This window comes from Haplochromis burtoni, unplaced genomic scaffold (genome assembly GCF_018398535.1).
Source record: "Haplochromis burtoni strain Fernald_Lab_line unplaced genomic scaffold, NCSU_Asbu1 Contig_24, whole genome shotgun sequence".
NCBI lineage: Eukaryota > Metazoa > Chordata > Actinopteri > Cichliformes > Cichlidae > Haplochromis > Haplochromis burtoni.
This window is the reverse complement of record NW_024582385.1, coordinates 357,760-379,024: the sequence shown is the minus strand read 5'-3', so window position 1 is coordinate 379,024 and position 21,265 is coordinate 357,760. Positions and strand designations below refer to the sequence as shown.

Below are 21,265 nucleotides of genomic sequence, written 5' to 3'. Positions count from 1 at the left end.
TTGAAAGTACAGATATGTGTTAAAATGAAGGGAGTAAAAGTAAAAAGTTGTCAGAAAAATAAATACTCAAGTAAAGTACTTGCCGTCACCAGTGTGTGAATGTGTGTGTGAATGGGTGAATGACTGAATGTAGTGTAAAGCACTTTGGGGTCCTTAGGGACTGAGTAAAGCGCTATACAAATGCAGGCCATTTACCTTAAAATTGCACAGCAAGAAAGAATTCGCACTTTGTTACTTCCCACCTGTTTCTCAATCATATATTTCTGACTCCTTAAAGTAGGCGGCATTAGTACTTAAGCATCCCATCATGCAAAGTGTTTATTCTGAGCTTTGCAGAATCATTAATTTATTTTAATTTTAATAAGGTTTGCACAAAACTTCAAGGAAATATTTGACAAGTCTCAGTTTCACCAGTTTGTTTTTGCCATGACAACCTTGTGGATCTAGAGCAGGAGTGGGCAATTCCAGGCCTCGAGGGCCGGTGTCCTGCAGGTTTTAGATCTCACCTTGGGTCAACACACCTGAATCACATGATTAGTTCGTTACCAGGCCTCTGGAGAACTGCAGGACATGTTGGCTGTGTCCCAATTCAGGGTCTGCACGCTTGAAGTACGCGCACTACGGGTACTACGTACGGTGCGTACTATAAGTACGAGAAGTGCGGAAGTGAGAGGGACGGTATACGCTTCGTCGCGCTGTTCAGGTTGCCTAGCAACCATGATACTAACCGCGAGGCACGTTACATACAGCTTTGTTTGACAGAAATGAAGGAGAAAAATGTTTTGTTGGTCATTCATTTTTGTCATGATATCACTTTGATTAGTTGAGTATCTGAGGCTGAGACCATGGGACTGTAAAACATGATTGTTGGGCTTCATTTCTGTGCTGAACAGTCATTTAAGATTAGTTAGTAAATAACAATTAGTTAATGTTGTTAATGAGACTAAAGTCATCTCACTGTGGTAATGTAAATATAATATGGCCAATATTATAGTATTGTCAGATTATTATGATATATTCGGCCGCTCCATCTTATTAGGGAAATTCCACATACATAAATGTAAATTCCAAAACTCAACCCCATCATTTAATTTGTTTTTGATTGAAATTGAATATTACTTAAACTCTATTAAATTAGCTTCCAATAAAAAAGGTTTATCATTGATTGAAATTCATTCAGAAATGTTTAACGAATGAGCTGTCACAACTTTCAAGTACAAAGTTGTTATGAAGTCTGTCACATTCCCCCCCCCCTTTTTTTTTTCTTTTTTATCCTTTATTTATTTATCCTTCTTATTTCATTGTACTGTATATTGTTACTCTTATTTGCCTTGTATGTCTACTGTACAAACTGAACTGGAATGACTGACTGTTCGCTTTATAATTTCAATAAAGTTTGGAGAAAAAAAAAGAAACCTTTTCGGCAGCTCCTTTCTGCCGTATTTTGCGGCAAACTTATCCACACCCACCGCCACGCTATGAATTGTGGGATATATGGGACCACGAAGCGTGCACCGGACCACGCTTGATATTTTGGGAAATCGACGGCGCATTTGGAGTATGTATTTGAAGCACACTTCGAATTGGGACAGCCGTCGTCGCGTGGCGGTGACGTAACCGCACTTAAAATGCGTACTTCAAGCGTGCAGACCCTGAATTGGGACACAGCCGTTGAGGAGCTAATTTAGCCATTTAAATCAGCTGTGTTGGTTCAAGGACACATCTAAAACCTGCAGGGACACCGGCCCTCGAGGCCTGGAGTTGCCCACCCCTGATCTAGAGAAAGTATATGATAGGATGCCAAGAAAGGAAATGTGGTACTACGTAGGTCAGCAGTGGCAGGGTAGTAGTAACGGACATGTGTGAAGTCAGTGAAACAGTATTGAGTGCATTATGAGCTGGGATCAAGATGGGGGTGGGATTTCATCAGGGATCTGCTCTGAGCCCCATCTTGTATACAATGGTGATTGACCTCTGACGAGGTCAGGTAGGAATCTCCATGGACTCTGATGCTTCCAGATAATATTGTTATGAGCATAGTAAGCAGGTGGAAGAGAATCTGAAGAGGCAGAGGTATGCCCTGGAAAGAAGAAGAGTGAAAGTCAGTAGAAGCAAGACAGAATACTTGTTGGAACGAGAGGAAACAGCTGGAAATGTGAACATGCAAGGAGTAGAGGTAGTGAAGGTAGATGAGTTTAAATACCTGAAGTCAACTATCCAAAGCAACAGACAGTGCACAGGTGAGGTGAAAATTAGACTACAGGCAGGATGGAGTTGATGGAGATGAGTGCGACAGGAGCTCAGGTGCAAGAGTGAAAAGGAAGGTTTATAAGATGGTGCTGAGAAGGTGGAGAAGGAGGCTGAGCAGTAGGTGGCAGAGATGAATATGTAAAGGTTTTCACTGGGAGTGACTAGGATGAACAAGATTAGACATGAGTACTTTACATCAGAGGTACAGCTCGAGTTGAGTACTTTGGAGACAAAGTTAGAGAGGCAACGCTGAGATGGTTTAAACACGTGCAGAGGGAGAGTGGAGATAGTGAACAAAAGGTGGTGAATATAGAGCTGCCAGGCAGGAGGAAAAAGTAAGATCTCAGAGGTTTATAGATGAATGAACGCAGTAAAGTACAGCATGCAGAGGGTCGGTGTGACAGAAGAGGATGTTGGAGACAGAGTGAGATGGAGTCAGACTGTATGCTATGGCAACATCTAAAAGGAGCTACATAAAGAAGATTTTTGCCATGCTAACATTTCATCCTTGTGGTCTGTATCCAAACCAAACATCAGACTGTGGAAGAAAGGTGACGTAAGTGACTGTCAATGTTGGTGCCAAACAGGCTGGTCTGAGTATTTTAGAAACTTCTTATCTACAGAGATTTTTCCACACAGCCATTGTCAGACGTTGTCAGATCTAATGAGTCTCAATTACGAGAGGGTCAGAATTTGGCATAAATGACTGCATAGATCCATCCTGCCTCGTGTTCCTTAAATGACCACGATGTGCTCATCTTCTGATCACTGTCAGCAGGATACTGGTCCATGCTTTAACATGACATTGAGTTCACTGTTTTCTAACTGCCTCTGCAGACACAGGATCTCAAACCAATTTGGGATGTGGTGGGATGTGTGATGCTGTCAAGTCAAATCTCTCAGAAATATTCTCATCACCATTAAGAATAAAGGCAAAAGGTGGCCCAAGCCAGTAATAGAGACTGAATATGAGTAAATAGCATAACTATACGCTTTAGAATTCCTTCAACTGCTTCTGTCCTCTGTCACATTATCGAGAAGTGCTAATGAAGTCATCCATGTTCATGGATTACTCTGTATCAACTCTCGTGCAGATATATTTTATCTTCATGTGTTCAAAAAAATACAGTTCCAGAACAGGTTTGTCTTTTTTTTTTTTTCTTTTTTTTTTACTTCATTCTAATTCATCTTCTTTTTTCCTTTTAAATGCAGATGGATGTTGTGCAGCTTGTTAGTCTTTTGTCTTTATGGCAGCCTTGAAGAAAGTGAATGATGTTAAGGGGCCGATTTACTAAACGATCCTGCAATTACCCACCACACTTGTCTTTGAAGATATCAGCGTTTTGTTTTATATTGCCAAAAACCATTGTTGGTCTTCCCAGAACATCCTAAACCACTGATGTGACCACTCCAAATACTCATGCCCTCTCTGATTAAACAGTTTTGATTTTGCAGCTTAAGGAATGACCTCTCTCATCTGCATAAAGAGCTCCTTTGACCACATATTGTGGATTCACACAAAACAGCTTTCAAATTCCCCTTGTGTGTTTTATTCAGTGGCACGTTAATTACTTAAATGTAAAAAAAAGATCAATTTAGGATGGGTCTGACAAATCTGTTTGTGTGTGTGTATTAGTAGGAGTGTCAAACGTAAGGCACAGGGGCCGGAAATAGCCTGGCAAAGACTTCAATCAAGCCAAATAGAAGGCTTTGGAAAATAACTAGCACATCAATTTTTGGACTTTCAACTGTATCTGTAGAAGTCGTACAAGTTTTTGGGCTGATAAAGACCTCCCACATAGCCATTCAAAAATACCAAAGTATTATTAGATAATCAATGAAATGACAGAAAAGTTCCTGTTTTTTCACCATCTACTAGAAATTGATATTTTCATTAATCAATAAAAACTACAGAAAGGTTTGGGCAATAACTTACCAGAATGTTTTCTGCAATTTTACGCATTCATCATATAGGAAACTGAGACATTAAGATCAAAGTGAGTGAGTCTGACAGCTCTTAGAGTAAATGCATTTTAAACACTTTTCCAAACAAGAAGCATCTTTGTTTAAAAGTGATAAGATGCACATGAAAACCAGAAGATGATGTGCCACATACAGTATACAGAAGGATGTTTTTACAGAACTTTGTTTCAACTTTCAGAGTCTAAGATCATATTGAAGCCATTTACAAAACATCCATCACTGATTATCTTCCGCTTTAAACTGACCAAGGCGTCACTCTTTAATAACCCACGCAGAGTATTTGTCAGCAGTACACCAATAATAGGACTGACATATTTAACATGATGTTTTTATTCCAAATGCAGTACAGGTCATTTATCAAGCAAATCCAATAACAGTTTAATGGCTGTGGCATAAAGAGCTACAGGATTAAAACCCCTTAATTATGGCATTTCACTTTGGGCTTCATGCATTAGTGGCATACAGCATCAGCTCACACACTATGCTGGCATCATCTAATGGAGGCATAAGTGATCAGAAAGCTGAGACACACAAAGCTATGGCAGACTTTCACTTCAAACAGAAAACATGGCACATTAGCCTTTCGAGCAAAGATCACACCTTTCACACTTTAATGTACATTACTACTATAGATGGAAGATAAAGTCAGCTATGTTGGGTCGTTGCATCAACTTACCATTAAGTGCAGGACCCAGAAATTACAGGATTTATATGTTTAGAAACCAAGTAGCCATCTAGTGGCCGTAAAAGGCATTCTGATAGTGATAAGATGCAATAACAGTCTATGATGTAAAAGAATGGAGTGTAGAAATCAATAATTCATGCTGTGTGTTCCTACAGTGCTGTAACTCACCAGCAAACACAAATCTGTGAGCCAGTACAGTCTCAGTGAGCACAAATCTACAGTCAGAGGAGCTGGGGCTGGTTTCACAAACGCTGAATATAGGGTTGAAAAGTTTAACATCAGCGGTCTCTTCCATGGCAGAGTCTCAGCAAGGATACGGTGCTCATACCTGTTTTATAAAATTAAACCTCTTTCTCTGAGCTGCATGGGTGTGCACAGACTGACAGCCTGTTTATCCTGTTGCTCATGCTTGCTTAGACACACCCATAACATTTAGAACTGCAAGAGATGTAGCCACATGTTACACTGTATGGGCTCACTCTTCAGCCACAACACCTGAAAACAGCTCTTGGTATCACTGCATGAGTGACAGCCATGATAAGAGGAGGTCAATGGAAATGTGTTTATTTGTTAATAATAATAATAATAATAATGTCTCTACATAATTTCTTCTGGAAGGAATATTCAGAGTGACACATCATTCAGTTAGGTGTGAGCTGCCTTTGGGGGGTTTTTGCTGCAACTTTGCTTTGTCCTCTGCTCAGGATGAAACTGGGTGGAACTACTGAGAATTTATGAAATTCTAAGGACCTACATGTTTACTGATGAAATAGGCTACCTGCCCCAACAGGTGTAACAGAACTAATAGCAGCCACAAAGAGTTGTCAACACAGCAATCAGCGCTCACACACCCACACAATTCCTAGAAAGATCTAAGCTAATAGAACGGGTGGAAAGAGGTGTGCGATGCCTAGTCTACCACATCACAGCTGACCTGTGCTCAGAGAACAGAAGTCACATCTTTAATAAAGTGACACCTGAAGGAGGTTTGTGTGTCTTTTACAACACTTGTGCAGCCCACAGGTGCGTTCCCAGCAAAGTTTGGAGTTAAAAGGCAGAAAAAGAAGAAGAAAAAAAAAAAGCCAGCTGACAATCAGGTTTTAGGATAAAAACAACCAATGAGCAAAAACATGTTTCTACCAATTCTCTAAGACATGGTGATTGTCAAATCAGCCCCAGACAAACAGCAATACTGCTTTCACATTAGATTTTAAATTACAAATCCCAGGGCGGCAGAAGCAGGATCTTCTTGTGCCATTTAGAAATTTGGGGTGTGAGGAAGATCAAAAGAAAATGCCAAAAAATGGCAGCAATTCAACATACTATCACTTTTACACAACTATGTGATTTCACAGCTGTCCAAAGCGTTTATTAGCATTCACCTTTGATCGTTGTCAGCTACGGGCAGCATTCTGCATGCAGCTTTGTTAACAGTGTTTTCCAATCTTTCGTGTAAGTTTTAAGAGCTGTGAAGAATGCCACCACGTTTCCATTAACATGCAATTGTGAAAATAAGCCTGCACGCACAAGGGATTTGCTAACACAGGAAGTTATTGGGATGATGATTAAAATATCTCGAATTGTGTATATAAACAAAGTGGTTCCATGAAACAAGCCGGAGAAACATGATCTGGACTTAAGAGTACATGGTGAGCTGGAGCCACTGAAAAGACACAAAAGCAAAGAACAAAACAACCAGTCAAATACTTTAAAACGGTCTGAACTGAAGTCAAAACCCACTGATACAAACAACAACTGAGATTACGTTACCTCTTGAACATTAACTTTGATGGTCCCGTTGTTATCCTTATCCAAGGTTTTGAAGGCACCTGATTCAGAACAGGTATTAAACTTCCGAGTCAATCATTCCTATCACACTAAACTATAAAGAATTAATTTAGTGATTGGTCTTTAAAATGAAACTTACGGCACATTGCATCCAGCCTTACGAGACAGCCAATATAGTTGTCAAAATCCATGTTTCCACTTTCATCGCTGTATCTGCGAATGATCATCTGGTACAGCTGACCACTGAGAGGGAAGCCTAACAAAGAGACGCACAACTGTGTGTTACAATTAAGCAGTACAACAACAGGTACATGTGCATTATGTCTAAATAAGGCTGTGCTGCTTATATCTAGGGATGGGTATCGTTTAGGTTTTATCCGATACCGGTGCCAAACCTGTACTTTTGAAACGGTGCCAGTGCTTAAAGAATCAAGAACAAACTTTGTCCTAAAACCTCTCATGTTTAACGTTTTTCCAATTTTTCTTTGGTCATTTTAGCCTTTTTGGCCAGGGTGAAGGGAGTATCTGCCATCAAACAAGAAGACAGCCGCATGCAACAACGACGGTGTTTGCTAGTTCACCTTACATGCATTAATGTAATAACGTGGTTAGCCTACTCAACGTAAATTACACACGAACAACATTAAGCTACTCACGCAGAGAAGAACAGCTGCTGCTGCATCATCATCCTCATCATTTCTGCTACACTGGCAGGGCTAGGGGCCAGGACTCTCCTCTTCGGGTTCTTGGGGGATGTTGCTAACTCCGGGTCCGATAACAGGCACCACACCCGCAGTAGGTACGGTGCATTTCTCGGCTTTAAAAATAAACCCGCTATGTGTCGCCAGGTGTTTCATCAGATCCGAGGTCTTACCTCCTTTGCACAGTATCACCTTAAAGCACTTGTTGCAGGCTGCTGAGTTTGCATTGCAAGTGAAACAATGTGAGTCTACATACTGTATCCATTCCATTGACATTTTCAATCTTCTATTGTGAACATGCCGTTTTCTGTTTTTCATTACATTTCATACAGTGTCCTAAATTTTTCAGACCTGGGGTTGTAAATGACTAATTATTAAACCAAGCCTCAAACTTTTTCTGGCTTATTAAACTAAACACGAACCTTAACATCATATACATACAACAGTTATTGTATGTATAGGTATTGTTTTTCCAGTGTCTCTTCTTAGAGGATTAAGTAAATCTTTTCCCTTCATTCTTGTAAAGTGCTGTGGAACCATTTGAACAATGCAGAAGAACAAAAAAAATTCTCACCAGCAGCTCTGAAAGCCTCAGGCAGCTCATTTGCTCCAATGACACCGGAGTGATCGGAGTCGTGGGCCTTGTACACTCCCTAAGTAAGAACAATAGAAGCATTTAAAACATTTGTGGCAACCCAGGTTTCCTGGTAAGATCACTGACAACCTAAAAAGGGTAAAAGAAAAAAAGGAAAACAGCTGCTTTCACAACTCCCAAGCCATAAAGGTTTAAATTCAATCACCACCATATACAAGTTACAACTTGTATCTCCTTCAGCCAAAAAAAAAAATAAAAAAAAAAATTATACAGATCACATTTCTATGTTGTAAAAACATGGCGGCTAACCAAATTAGGGAGAAGTTTGGCACAGTGTGTATTCAAATCAGCCCGCCTAAGCAGCTGATGCTGTAAAGTCTTTAAGCCACTTATTCTTCTGTGACCCCCCCCCCCTTGCTGTAAATGGTTAAGCCTGACCACAGTAATGCCTTAGACTATGCAACAGAGAAACAGATGTGCAGGATAAATAAAATGAAACTGTACTTGCCTGCCATCTTTTTATATTGTCCCAGAGGTGTTTGAATTCATGAAAGCCAAGTTTTCCAGTGCTGTCAGACTGAAAAAGCGTTAAGGCCAAAAGACAACAACTTCTCTAGTTAAGCAAACAGTTGCGAAGTTACTTGCACAGTGTTTGCACAATGGGTTTCACATGCCTTTTCAGTAGGGAATCCACCACATATTACAAATTTCTCATTTAACTTTTCTTTTCATAAACATGCAAATAAGAATGTCAGCTGAAACTTTGTGGTCCTCTCAGTGTTCAACTTCCCAAACATTTTAATGTGATTAATCCTCCCCATCCACTGCTACAATATTATGTTGGCTCAGGAGAAAAAAAGTCTTTAAGTTTGAGTCCGTCAGATGTTTTTTAAATCCACAACTTAGTAATACATGAAGGGCTAGCTAAAGCGTTTTGCTATTGTTCAATTAGGACGATGAACAGAATTACAGAATATATACCCCTGTCAAACAGCCAACTGCAGACAGCAGAGATGAGCAGTCATTCCTGTCATACTACAACAACCCAGCGAACTATAACGTGCCTATAAGTGTGTCACCCATAGTGCTACGTGTGGTGCTATATTACCAGACCACCTTGAACTGTTAAAAATGAACTAAAATGAACCGTTTCGTTGCCTTTCAATAGGCCATTCAGATTTTAACTAACACACTTCTGTATATATAATTTAACAGTGCTCAAGTCGTTTTCAAAAGACATATTTAGACATGTTCAGAGCAACATCCATTTCTGCATTTTGTAAAGTCGCCGTTCTAAATCGTATAATTGCTTAGTGTCATTTTTTACTTTTACCCAGATATGAACTGTGTGATGGGAGAAGCCTAGAACAGAGAGGGTAAAAGAAAATGTGTACGAAGGCTTCAATTGTTTTTGGTTTTCTCTGGATTTCAGTCCACTGCAGCTTTAAGGTTTTAGTAAGCCACAGGTATGAATGGGCCTGTTGAGCCAACATATCCCCACTTTAGTTGTCTGTTTCTATTTGTTCTGCATCATTTTTTAAACTTTTGCTGTCAGTGACAGTTCAATACTGTCACCCAGGTTATATAAAACACACAGAGTACTAATGAAGGAAAAGATACATCCATGACTGCCACCATGCTCCTGCAAGACTCAATGCTGAAACCATCTGTCTTCAGATCATGATCTAAAACATAACAAAAAAATATATTAGTAAAAAAAGAGAAAGAAAGAAAAGAGACCCTAAAATGTATATGTATTCTGAAGAATTGAATCATAAGCATACTGAAAACAAGTATGACAAATGCAGACAGATCTTACGCTTTGCAATGATTCTGTTCAGGATGTTCATCAGCTCGTTTGGGCTCACTTCCATATCCTACATGACAAATATGGAATATCATTAAAAAACATGAAGAAACCTGCAGAGACACAGCTGTATGGTTTAGCTAAATGATCAAAACAATATCCATATTACTGCTGGGTCATACACCTGATGTATAGGTTTGATTTTATTTATTTTAATGAGATGAGTTTTTCAAAAGAAGCATAACATGGTATACTCTTTTAACCACTGGGAAGGGCTCGGGGGCTACATTCAGCAACAGTATAACAGATGTTCCAAAACAACCCATGACTGTTTAACAGTTAACAGGTTAACAGGCATTGTGGGTGGAGCTCAAGCAGCTCCTCCACAATGACAGACGGGTTTATTGTGAACACAGTCAGGCTTTTTTTTTTTTTTGCCTTAGCTGGCTCAGCAAAACCTAAAACTCCAGCTGGGGATTGAATTTAATTAAATTTAAAGTTGTCTCCTCACATACAAAGTCTTGGATAATCTCGCCCCATCATATCTTAAAGAGATTGTAGTACCATACTGTCCCAACAGAGCACTTCACTCTCAGACTACTTGTGGTTCCTAGAGTTTAAAAGTAGAATGGGAGGGAGAGCCTTCAGCTTTAAGGCCTGCAGTGCCAGCTGCCCATTAGAGCGCTGCAACTTAAAAATGTTTAAATGTATCCAGTTTAATTAGCCTATTGGATAGTGACCTAAAGAGTTATATTTTTTAGCTTTATTATGTCAGTAGATCAAAGTGAAATTATTTTTTCTAACTAAACCAGTATTCTTGGTTTGTGTCCTTAGCAGCAGATTAGAGTCACATATAAAAACATTGATATATTTTTCTGCATCAGAGTAATATATTTACATTCCTGTGGCAATAAAATGCACGGTGGGCCAGGTTACGTGTTTGGCATGAGTTACTACAGTGAATTATCCAGATAACAAGAGAGCCACTTTTAGGACACAGAAAAATCTTTATGCTCAACTCAGTTTGCGAAGCCATAAACTTAGCTTCATAGTACACCCGTCAGAAGAGGAAAAGGTAATTATTCAGTCAATAAAAAATAAATAAAACAGACTATTCCATTTTTCACACCTAAGTTCAAACTGAGTTTTTTAAGCTGCATTTGACAGTTCTGCTGGACACATTAACATTAACGTCAACAAAAAGCAAACAGGGAATCCCAGAAGTTAGAAAAACCAAACCAAAACACCATAATACAATCTTTTGGCCATACCTCTTAGCACTAAATTACAATTGTATGTTTTCACATTAAAAATGAAACAGATCACTGCAAAAAAAAAAAAAAAAAAAAAAAGCAACAGATTCAAAGAGAAGCATAACTAGGCATTGCACTTACATCTCCAGCAATCTGTTGGAAAACTCTGCGGAACTGCTTTTCTTCTTCACTCTCATTTTGTGCTGCATACGTAACTGGCATGCGTGGTGGAGGCTGTGGGACAGATGCCCGAGAAAATATTAGAAATGCTATCACCAATCACCAATCTAGAAATTAGAAGTGATGGGCAGTGATGAAACGATGTAAACTCACGGGTTGAGAAGGCACAAATTGGTTTGGGTCGATGTTGCTACAAAGGCAGGAGCAGAGATCAAAAGCAGATGTTAGACCAACAGACTGACCAAATTTTTGCCTACCTGGTACTTATTTCAGAATCTCACCCAGCAGCATCAATGATGCCTCCAATAATCGCTTTGACAAAATTCATCTTCTGTCAACTGTGAATGCAAAATGCAAATATTTATTTGTTTTTTCTTGAATAAATATATAAACACACGGTACAATGAAAGACACCCTTCACAAACACTGAATCACACGTATCACACTCTTGATCAGTGGTTGTTGATCAATGATTATGAGAATTTGCATAATTATGATGAAGGAACTGACCTCCCAGCCCATTGTTCCTTCAGTGGGCTGGTTTCAGTCATTATGCAAATGTACTGTTTATAAGATTGGGGAAACCTGCAGTCAGCTGAGACTGAAAAAGTCATTTGGATGAGCGAGGAAACTTTTGGAGATTGAATTACCTAAATGATTGAGCATGCATCAAGACGCACAAACACTGTAGTTTTTAAACACGCGGTTTGTTTTCTTCATAGACTCATTAATTAACGACACACCCAAAAGACCCTGTTAAAATGTTTCCTGATATGGAAGAAAATCCATGACGCACCCAGACTGAAACGGGATGAGATTTGAAAAGTTATCTTTGTTCTTCGCAAATCGATAATGACATCTCTGAACATATATGAGGGGTCTAGTCAGTAAAACGTCCCCCTCTAAACAGCACTGCTAGATTGTGTGGTTAGGTAACGACGCAAACTGAATATATATCCGCATGCTATGTAGCGTTATGCTTCAAAACTAGCACTGTTTCAGGTCAGCTTGTTATTCGCCCTGCAGCTGCTCAGTGGCGTTAAAATACCGTGTAAAAACGAAAAACTCGTAACGTCGCAGCACGCACTTAAACTAACGATATACTGGAAAGCAGCTGATTTACACTTGCTATCTTAGCTCTGAGCTAATTCAGCTACACGAGTAGACATAGCCGTCATATTCAGTAAAACTTGACACTTAACTAAACCCGAACTGTTTTCATTTGTTCTCTGAAATCGCTACGTTTAATGTATATTTACCTGTAACGCAGCAAGCTTTGTAAAGTTGACCGCAGGATATTTGGGGAGGCTTGCGTGACTTCCACTAACTCAGCTGGTAGGAGGAGCTCTTCAACACGCCCCAACTGACGACCACACATCGGAGGAGGGCTGGTGGTTTATTTCCGCCTGTGCTCCGGGCTCCTATCTTTACCAAATTCAGTATGATGGAATACAAATGATTTCTGTCTTTATACTACTCGGTGATACTAACAGCGTTTTATGACGTACCTTCAAATCGTTACCTTGTGTTTGTTATCAGACACGCATAATGTCATAAGCATGAAAATACCACTTCCCTTGTATTAGCTACTTGTATTTACAAAGAAACACATTTTCCATAAATTAGCTCTGTTTGTATACTCTTGTTGATGGACTTTAGATCTCAGTCAAATTCAAGACACTGAGCATCAACGCTAAGACAGATAAACTATGATACATTAATGCCAGGATTTTTTTTTTCCTGCAAAGCCCTAACTGTAAAATCACATGATCAACATTGCCGCTTCTCATTTGTGAAGTGGGTGGGGCGGGAATCGAAAAAGAAGGTTTGATGAAGTATTTTTTTTATAAGGTCTAAAGACTTCCAACAGATTGTTGTAATTATTGTTGCATGTGGTTCCCAAACTGCAGTTTGGAGGACTGGTATTTGCCAGTGACCTTCTAAACCCATACACCTAGAGCTCCTGCTCATGAAACTGGAACACTTACTTGGTTGTAGTGGTTGCTAATGTAGTAATCCACTTCCTATTCTGAGTCATGACATGGCACATATTGTACACCTAAAAAAGGTGTGTACTGTGAAAACACAGTGATAGAAGCAGCCATGTCATGCTCACCTACTTTAACAGGTAAGGGAACTGGTGAGGCAGTGAGGAAAGGCAGCTTTTGAGGTCTGGGCCCTTGTAATTGTATTGATTCTTTTAAAAACAAAACAGTAAAACTTGGCACAAATAATTATCTGACAATCTGGATGGCATTTACTTTGAAAAGACTACGGGATTTCTATAAGGTTATGGCTGGACCTACAGTGCCCCTCACTGGATTGTGTTTGGGGGGGTATGTTGACCCATGACTCAGAATAGATAAATGGTTGGTTTAGGCACCAGGACTGAATCAGATATACAGTAGGGTTGGGGCCATTGAGTAAGTTTTTTCTTTGTGCTACTTTCATTTCAAGTGAAGAGATAATTCTGTATTTTGTTATTTTTGTTTTATTTCAAACCCAGCTATGGCTAAAATCCATGACTGGAAAAGCGAGCGAGCTGGTTGATATGATGGACAAAACAAAGGTAGATCTATTGTGTGTGCAGAACACCGGGTGAAAGGGAAGCAAGGCCATTTAGGAGCTAGATTCAAAATGATCTGCCATGGTGTACATTGGGTGGAAAATGGAGTTGGGAAATAATGAAGAAAGAGTATGGGAATAGTGTTGTGGAGGTCGGGAGATTGTCAGATAGGATGGAAATGGTTGCGGTGAACAGATAAGTATTACATAAATTATGCCAACACATATTAGACAATCGTAGTAAATACAAAATGCATTTTTTATTGATCTGAAACATTTAATCGGAAAAGGCAAAGGGAATGATCTAGGACAAGATGCCAAAGACAAGGCAACCTGTTAATTGTGAGTGCACAGCACTTAGTACTTAAAAAATACTTAAAGCTTGATTTTTATGAGTGAGCAATAGTAACAATTGTCATGGTCTGTGGTGGGTGGCTGGAATTTCCGTAAGGCTCCTGAACTTACCTGGGATCCGCCCCTGGGCAGGGCCAACTCCTCCAGCTCGTGCAAGCCTGGAGCCTATTGCAGGCAATCAAGTCAGAGGAATTTAAGCCACAAGTTGATGTTCATTCTCTGCCAGTTTGTCATCAACACATGTTGGTAACATGCTGTGATTTCACTTGTTAACAAGACTCTCTTGTGCTGCAGTTGCTGGAGTCACCTTAGTGATGGGCAGATGAAGCTTCATGAAGCACTGAAGCTTTTCATCCAATTGGTTCACCCCAGCGCAAAGCTTCTTGAAGCTTCATTTGCTGTAGTAGGACATCTACTGGACGTAAAAATATTAGTTGGCATGAATTTGAAGAGTGTGGCCTTTTGCACACAGCCTGTAAATGTCAACAACAAAAGGAGTGTGTAAAACATGTATATTGTAGTGATGGCAGTATACTGTGTATATTTATACTGGCAGTATGGAAAATGATTATTTGGAAATGCTTAAAATGGAAATGATCATTTACTGTTGAGGTATGGACAGCTACACACTGAGGCTTTGAGCCTCAGTCCTGCCTGTTCACATTTTATTCTGTAAAAACTAAATTTTCACTGCTTTTATGGCCTTTTTAGTGGGGAGAACATAGCTAGGATTTAATGATTTAACAAATCTTTTGAATCCTTTGTCCTCCACAATGCTAAATGGCTGGGAGTCCTCAATCACCATGCTAACCAGGTCTTCATCTATTTGAGATTGTTCTCCTGAGGAAAGACAATAAAGACAAAGCACAAATATAAATATCACACACGTAACTTATAACAGTTGTATAATATTGTTATATCATTTAGTAACATTACTGCATCCTATATTATCATTGCATTTGATGGCTCACCTGGTCTTGCTCCACAATCGGTGTTCCCCTTATTCTCATGCAAAGCTCTGTAGTGCCTAAGCGTGGATGAGGTGTTGTTGTTATATCCCAGCTCCCTGGCATAGCAAACACTTCACCTTGTACAAAAGTCAAGACAGCTTAACATAAATTGTATTGCACCATCAGTATTATGAAAATACATCTTCTGTAGAAATTTACATACCTTGTTGGGAGGAATAAGATCAAAATGTTCCCACACAGGGGAGGACATCCTCCTCTTCTTAGCTGGCTCCATTCTCTCCTGACTTTCTCTCCTCACTCTCATAAACCTCCAAACTGTCTCCAAACTCTCACTAACCGCAACTCTCCATCAAACACCCACATTTTTGAATGAAGTCTGAGGGGTTTATATCGCTGTTATATCTCGCGGCAAAGTTCGAACCACTTCATGAACCAGTCACGTGGTACAGCCGGCAGCGAGGCTTCGGACGTCATCATTTTCAGCTCCTCCCATAAATGAAGCAAGCCTCGATACGCGCATCGGATTTTTAATCAATTTAAAGGTTTTTAAGCATACCTGAGACCAGAAGTTTTGGTCTAAGCTGACTGATAAATCTGCTTCCCACTTTGCAATAGGAAGGGATATTGATTCATCTAATTTAGAAAGTGTTCTGTATATTTTAGATAATAATTTGGGGGATTTAAGAGTAAGGAAATGTGCCGCACTTGGTGGTGTTTGTAATTCAACTTGACTGAGGTTAAATTTCTTTTTTACTATGGATTTAATTTGTTGATATTCTAAAAATCTTTTCTTGTTGATCCCATATTGTGCAACTAGTCTGTCAAATGGAATAAATTCTGTTCCCTCTAATATATGTTCTAAGTATTTAATTCCTTTACAACTCCATTCTGGGAAATTAATCATATTATTGTTTTGTAATATGTCAGGGTTATTCCAGATAGGTGTACGTTTGCATGGGATTAATGAAGACTCCGTTATTTTTAGAAACTCCCACCATGCTGTTAGAGAAAAGCTGATGTTGATACTTTTAAAGCATTCATGTCTTTTGATGTTTGAGCTAATAAATGGTAGGTCTGAAATCTCTAGATCCTTGCATAGTGCCTGTTCAACATCTAGCCAGGGCTCATCTAAGAAGGTATGTTTTAACCATTCTGAGATGAACTGAAGCATTCAGTTCAGAGATCTGAACCAATCTTGTGATGGTTTGTTAGGGATCATCAAAAATAAGTAATTTATTTTTGGCAAGATCATCATTTTTATAGTGGCGACCCTTCCCATGAGTGATATGGGTAAAGATTTCCATCTAGTCAGATCGCCTTCTACTTTCTTTAGAAGTGGGATGTGGTTTAATTTAGTTAAGTCTGAAAGCTTAGGAGAGACATTAATACCTAAATATTTAATATTTCCGGATTGCAGTGGGGCAGAGGAAGAATTATGGAAGGAGCAGTTAATGGGGAGAACTGTAGATTTTGGCCAGTTAATTGAATAATCTGAAACTCTTGAAAACCAGTTTATTAAAGTAATTACCTCAGAGAGGTTGGTTTGTGTGTTTTGCAGAAAAAGCAACACATCATCCGCATAGAGACTGATTTTATGTTCTATGTTCTTACATTTTATGCCCTTAATTGTTGTAGCCTGTCTAAATGCTGCTGCTAGAGGTTCGATAAAAATTGCAAAAAGTGAAGGGGAGAGTGGGCATCCCTGTCTGGTGCCCCTCAGGAGACAGAAGCTGGAGGATGTCTGGTCATTTGTTCTGATACGAGCTGTTGGGGAATTGTATAATATTCTTATCCAGTTTATGAAAGAGTTTCCAAAACCAAATTTGTGTAAAGTTGCGAATAAAAATTTCCAGTTAACTCTGTCAAATGCTTTTTCTGCATCTAGAGATAATATTATGGTTTCGATGTTTTTATCGTATGAGTAGTCTATTAAATTAAGTAATCTACGAGTGTTTGTTGAGGAGTGCCGACCTTTTATGAAACCAGTTTGGTCAGGATGAATTAAGAGGGGGGTCATTTTCTCTAATCTCTTTGAGAGAGCTTTGCAGATTATTTTAAGGTCTACATTTAAAAGAGAAATTGGACGATAGCTTGAGGGAAATAAAGGGTCTTTGCCTGGTTTTAGCAGGAGACTAATGTTGGCAGAATTCATATTTGGTGGTAGTCTGCCCTTTTCCTCGATTTCCTGCAACATGCTGTGGAATACTGGTGCCAAAATTGTCCAGAATTCTTTGTAGAATTCTGCAGGGAAGCCGTCTGGACCTGGAGCCTTATTATTGGGCATACTTATCAGGGCTTCCTGGAGTTCACTTGGCGTCAGTGGCGAATCCAGTTCCATTGCTTGACTGTCTAGTAATTTTGGAAGAGTTACGTTGTCAAGAAACAGATCAATTTCATTTTTAGATGGGTTTATTTGTGGTGAGTATAAAGTTTCATAGAAATCCCTAAAAATGTTGTTTATTCTTCCAGGATCATATATTGTGTTCCCCGATAAATCTTTAGCAGCACATATAGTTGTTTTTTCTTTATTTATTTTTAGCTGGTTAGCTAGAAATCGACCTGATTTGTTACTGTGTTCAAAATTCTGCAAGCGAAGTCTTTGTATAAGGAATTGTGTTTTTTTATTAATAGTTTCATTTAATTCTAGTTTTGTTTTGCATATTTTGTTCAATGTTTCCTGATCTTGGTCGCACGCGTAGGCTTCTTCTAGTGATTTGATGTTTTTTTCTAATTCCTGAATATTTTTGTTTTCTTCTTTCTTTTTGTGTGATGAGAAAGAAATTATTTTACCTCAAATACACAGTGGGCCAAAATTCAAAACTGGAACAAGGTCGCGGGCTAACATTAATATTTATTGGAAAAAAAATCTTCCTCCAGATTTAAGAATGAATCTTTTCTTATGGACTCAAACAAGTTTTGCTGAAAAACTGAATATGGAACAAGCAAAGCTTAATACTAAACAATATATATATTAGCTGTATAATACCAGTAGGCCAGCTCTAATAGTAATTTGGTATGGCTTCGCAGGCCAAATGTAATTAGGCTGCGGGCCAAATCTGGCCCGCGGGCCAGAGTTTGACACCTATGTTGTAGGGTCTTCACCTTACAAAATCAAGCACCTTGAGGCAACTGATATTGTGATTTTGGGCTATATAAAAAATGTGGAGGAGTAGCAGCTCTAGTCTAAGTCCCTCCCAGATGGGTGAGCTCCTCACCCCATCTCTATGGGAGACGTCAGCCACTCTTAAGAGGAAGCTCATTTCTACTTCTTATATCTGTGATCTCATTCTTCAAATCTTGTTTGAGTTTGAGAGATCGACCAAAGAAGAATGAGCTGAAATTGTCAGGACATATGTGTGAGATTTGTTGAAAATAACAAACAACAACAGGCTGATATCCAGCAAAGGGATACACAATTGACTTTTAGCATAAGGGGATCATAATTTTGAACCTTGTAGTTTTTGTTTTTTTTGAAAAAAATTTGTTTCTGTGTGCAAATTAAAATATGTACTTTAAAAATTTCAGTTGTCATAGGTGGCTGATATTTCTGTTCATTGTAAATGAGCAGGTCAAAAAGGAGCAGGCATGATGTGGGTGTGTTTTGGGACACTGGAAACATCTTTCCTTTAACCTCCTAGGACCTGGCATCCACATATGTGGACATCACATTTTGGGCTATTTAGACCAAAACACTCAATTTTGCTCTACAAGGGCCTGATATACGAGGACATTATACTGCTACTGTTCTATCGAATTTTTTGACGAATGTGTGGCTCTCTTTTTTCTTACAAACAAAAATTAGGTGGAAAAAAAAATCTGGTAATTCTTTGTTTTTACATTCATCAGGTCCCAAACAGCCCAAATATCAAAGATAAATTAAAAATGCATGCCGTGGAAGAGTTCAGGTCTTTGGAGGTTAAAGACACTTTCAGAAAAGTTATAATATTGAATTAGATGGGTGTCAGTATTAGATATTGTACTATTCAGATTCAGATCAATGTAACATAAATCAGATGATCTGAGTTTTATTCATAGCTGTATTTTGAACAACATTTGAATCTTGATGTGCCTGACCCAAAAGCTTTTTGCACCATGCTCACCTGCACCAGTCCCTCTCTCATTCATAATCAGTGATCACTCCTAGTGGCAGTTATAGCAACTACACTGGATAAAATCAAAAATTACCTTCACAGAATTACATTCAGAACAGTATCAGTAAGCATGTTTGCCTTCTCATTTGCCCTAAGTTGCTCAAATATTTAAAATACTAACCGGGTTGTTGTGACAGATATCACATATTGCTTTGACAACTGCCATTCAAGAACTGTGCCTAACAATATAGAAAAAGTGTAGCAATTATTTTAAAATTGAGATGAAATGCATAATGGTGCGCTGCTTGAACAAGTCTAGGTAATGATATTTGTCAGAACTAAAGGTATTAAGCCAATCAAAGGCTTCTGTTGTCATCTATTATTTCCTGTTATTCATGGTGTGCTATTTCTCTCCTGTGCCTTTTGTTTTGTGGCAAATCAACATTTGAATCTGTCCATGAACATGAACAGGCCTTCATGGTCATGTACAGTTAACTGTTGGGCTTAAAAACTACTCAGACTGTTATTGCTTAGGTTACATTATCCTATTCCGTATTCATAAGATTCATGTTGGTGCATCTTTAAGCATCCACATTTGGTCATTTAATAGACAAAGAATTAATAAGCAATGTTTAATGATTAAGCTCTGCAGTGCATTTAATGGTGTATAGATGGATAGAAGGACAGATATTCCTTGCCATAAATCCTTTCACTTCACTTTGTTATATGTATAAATAAATGATTTTATAGAAATTTATGACAGTTTCAAAGAGGAACTGGAGCACTGTTTAAAGCTCTTAACAATTCCTCTGAAGATTTGCCAATGGACTTCAGGCATGTTTGAAAATGGCAGCACACCACATTGAATCATTAAACAGAGCTTAATGATAGTGGAGACAAAATTGTGTCTTCGTTTATTTTAACAAAATCCTATTCTCTGATAATTGGATTGTATAAGCAGTGATTACTCTTTACTCGTAATAAATTATACCTTTTTTTTTTGTTGTTGTCTGGGAACAACTTTGTATAATTTCTGCAAGCAATCATAGCTACAGCTGCCAAGTTAGAAGCTACTATTCCTCCACTGGCCTGGAGATGCTGACCATGATGCCAAATACACCTGGTACTTATATAAATTACTTATGGAAAGGTTAAACATAAATAATTTGAATAAGGGTACAAAGATCAAAGATCATCACTGGCTTTAATTAGGCGTTTCCTGTCACGGCTGTACACAGGCCAAGCTGCATCCTCCTTAGGTTCAATTAGCTCCACATGGGATACCAGTTTATGTTTATCTACCACCTGCAAAGTAGCAACCCGTCACGTTATGACTGCAGAGCCTTTTTGTGTGAGGACTAATATGACAGTGTGTGTGTGTGTGTGTGTGTGTGTGTGTGTGTGTGTGTGTGTGTGTGTGTGTGTGTGTGTGTGTGTGTGTGTGTGTGTGTGCCTGTAAATGCAGAATAAAACCACTAAGTGGAGTCAAAGAGCATTTGAATGAGGTGAATGACAACGAACACACAACTGTATTTTTGCATCCAGGTACGAGCCATTTACCCAAATGTAGCTCAGCCATTAATCATCTAAATATGGACACTTTTTCATGGCTGAGATCACAGTTTTCTTTCACTATTGTTTATCTCTCAGTTTCCATTGCTACTTATCAACTAGGCTGGTAAAGCTTTGTATAAAATATAGAGCTTTGGGGCATAATTACCTTTTTATAGCTACAAGGTTTGTGATGGATTTCTTGAAATGAAATAAGAAAAAACAACCAGCTTTCCTGGTACAATGCTAACGCTACTTCTTTACTTCCTGACTTAATACTTCTTTGTAATCATCACATTTTATGTTTCCTTCATTGTTAAATGAAAGAACTGTGGACAAAGAAAACATTTTAATGTATTTTTCATGCATTTATCCTAGATAAGTGTTATAGCTCCATGACATGTTGACACTGAGTCTTTACTTCAAGAAACCGAGTTTGTCTCTGAGCTGCTGTGTTTTTATCATGGCTGCATCTCCTCTTAATCCCTCAT

The 21,265-nt window shown here is 38.7% G+C and overlaps 1 protein-coding gene across 1 annotated transcript; it reads right to left on the bottom strand.

The window, feature by feature from the left end:
• Window positions 1–4,545: 4,545 nt before the first annotated feature.
• Window positions 4,546–12,630, bottom strand: capns1a (calpain, small subunit 1 a). The gene is made up of 11 exons (XM_005936002.3): window positions 12,502–12,630; window positions 11,524–11,580; window positions 11,396–11,432; window positions 11,204–11,296; window positions 9,822–9,879; window positions 9,623–9,687; window positions 8,511–8,579; window positions 7,982–8,060; window positions 6,846–6,962; window positions 6,689–6,747; window positions 4,546–6,581 (listed from the first exon to the last, which is right to left on the bottom strand). Exons 2-11 carry the CDS (start codon window positions 11,568–11,570, stop codon window positions 6,555–6,557), a joined length of 651 nt encoding a protein of 216 aa, XP_005936064.1. The 5' UTR covers window positions 11,571–11,580; window positions 12,502–12,630; the 3' UTR covers window positions 4,546–6,554.
• Between the last annotated feature and the right edge of the window lie 8,635 nt (window positions 12,631–21,265).

What these genes read in the sequence shown, in the direction of transcription:
- capns1a (XM_005936002.3), bottom strand. Translation starts at nt 11,570, where the DNA reads ATGAATTTTGTCAAAGCGATTATTGGAGGCATCATTGATGCTGCTGG. An exon ending in TGAGGCTTTCAGAGCTGCTG is followed by an intron (nt 6,963 to 7,981) that starts GTGAGAATTTTT and finishes TCTCTTTGTTAG; the next exon opens with GCTTCCCTCTCAGTGGTCAG. An exon ending in TCAAAGTTAATGTTCAAGAG is followed by an intron (nt 6,582 to 6,688) that starts GTAACGTAATCT and finishes GTGTCTTTTCAG; the next exon opens with TGGCTCCAGCTCACCATGTA.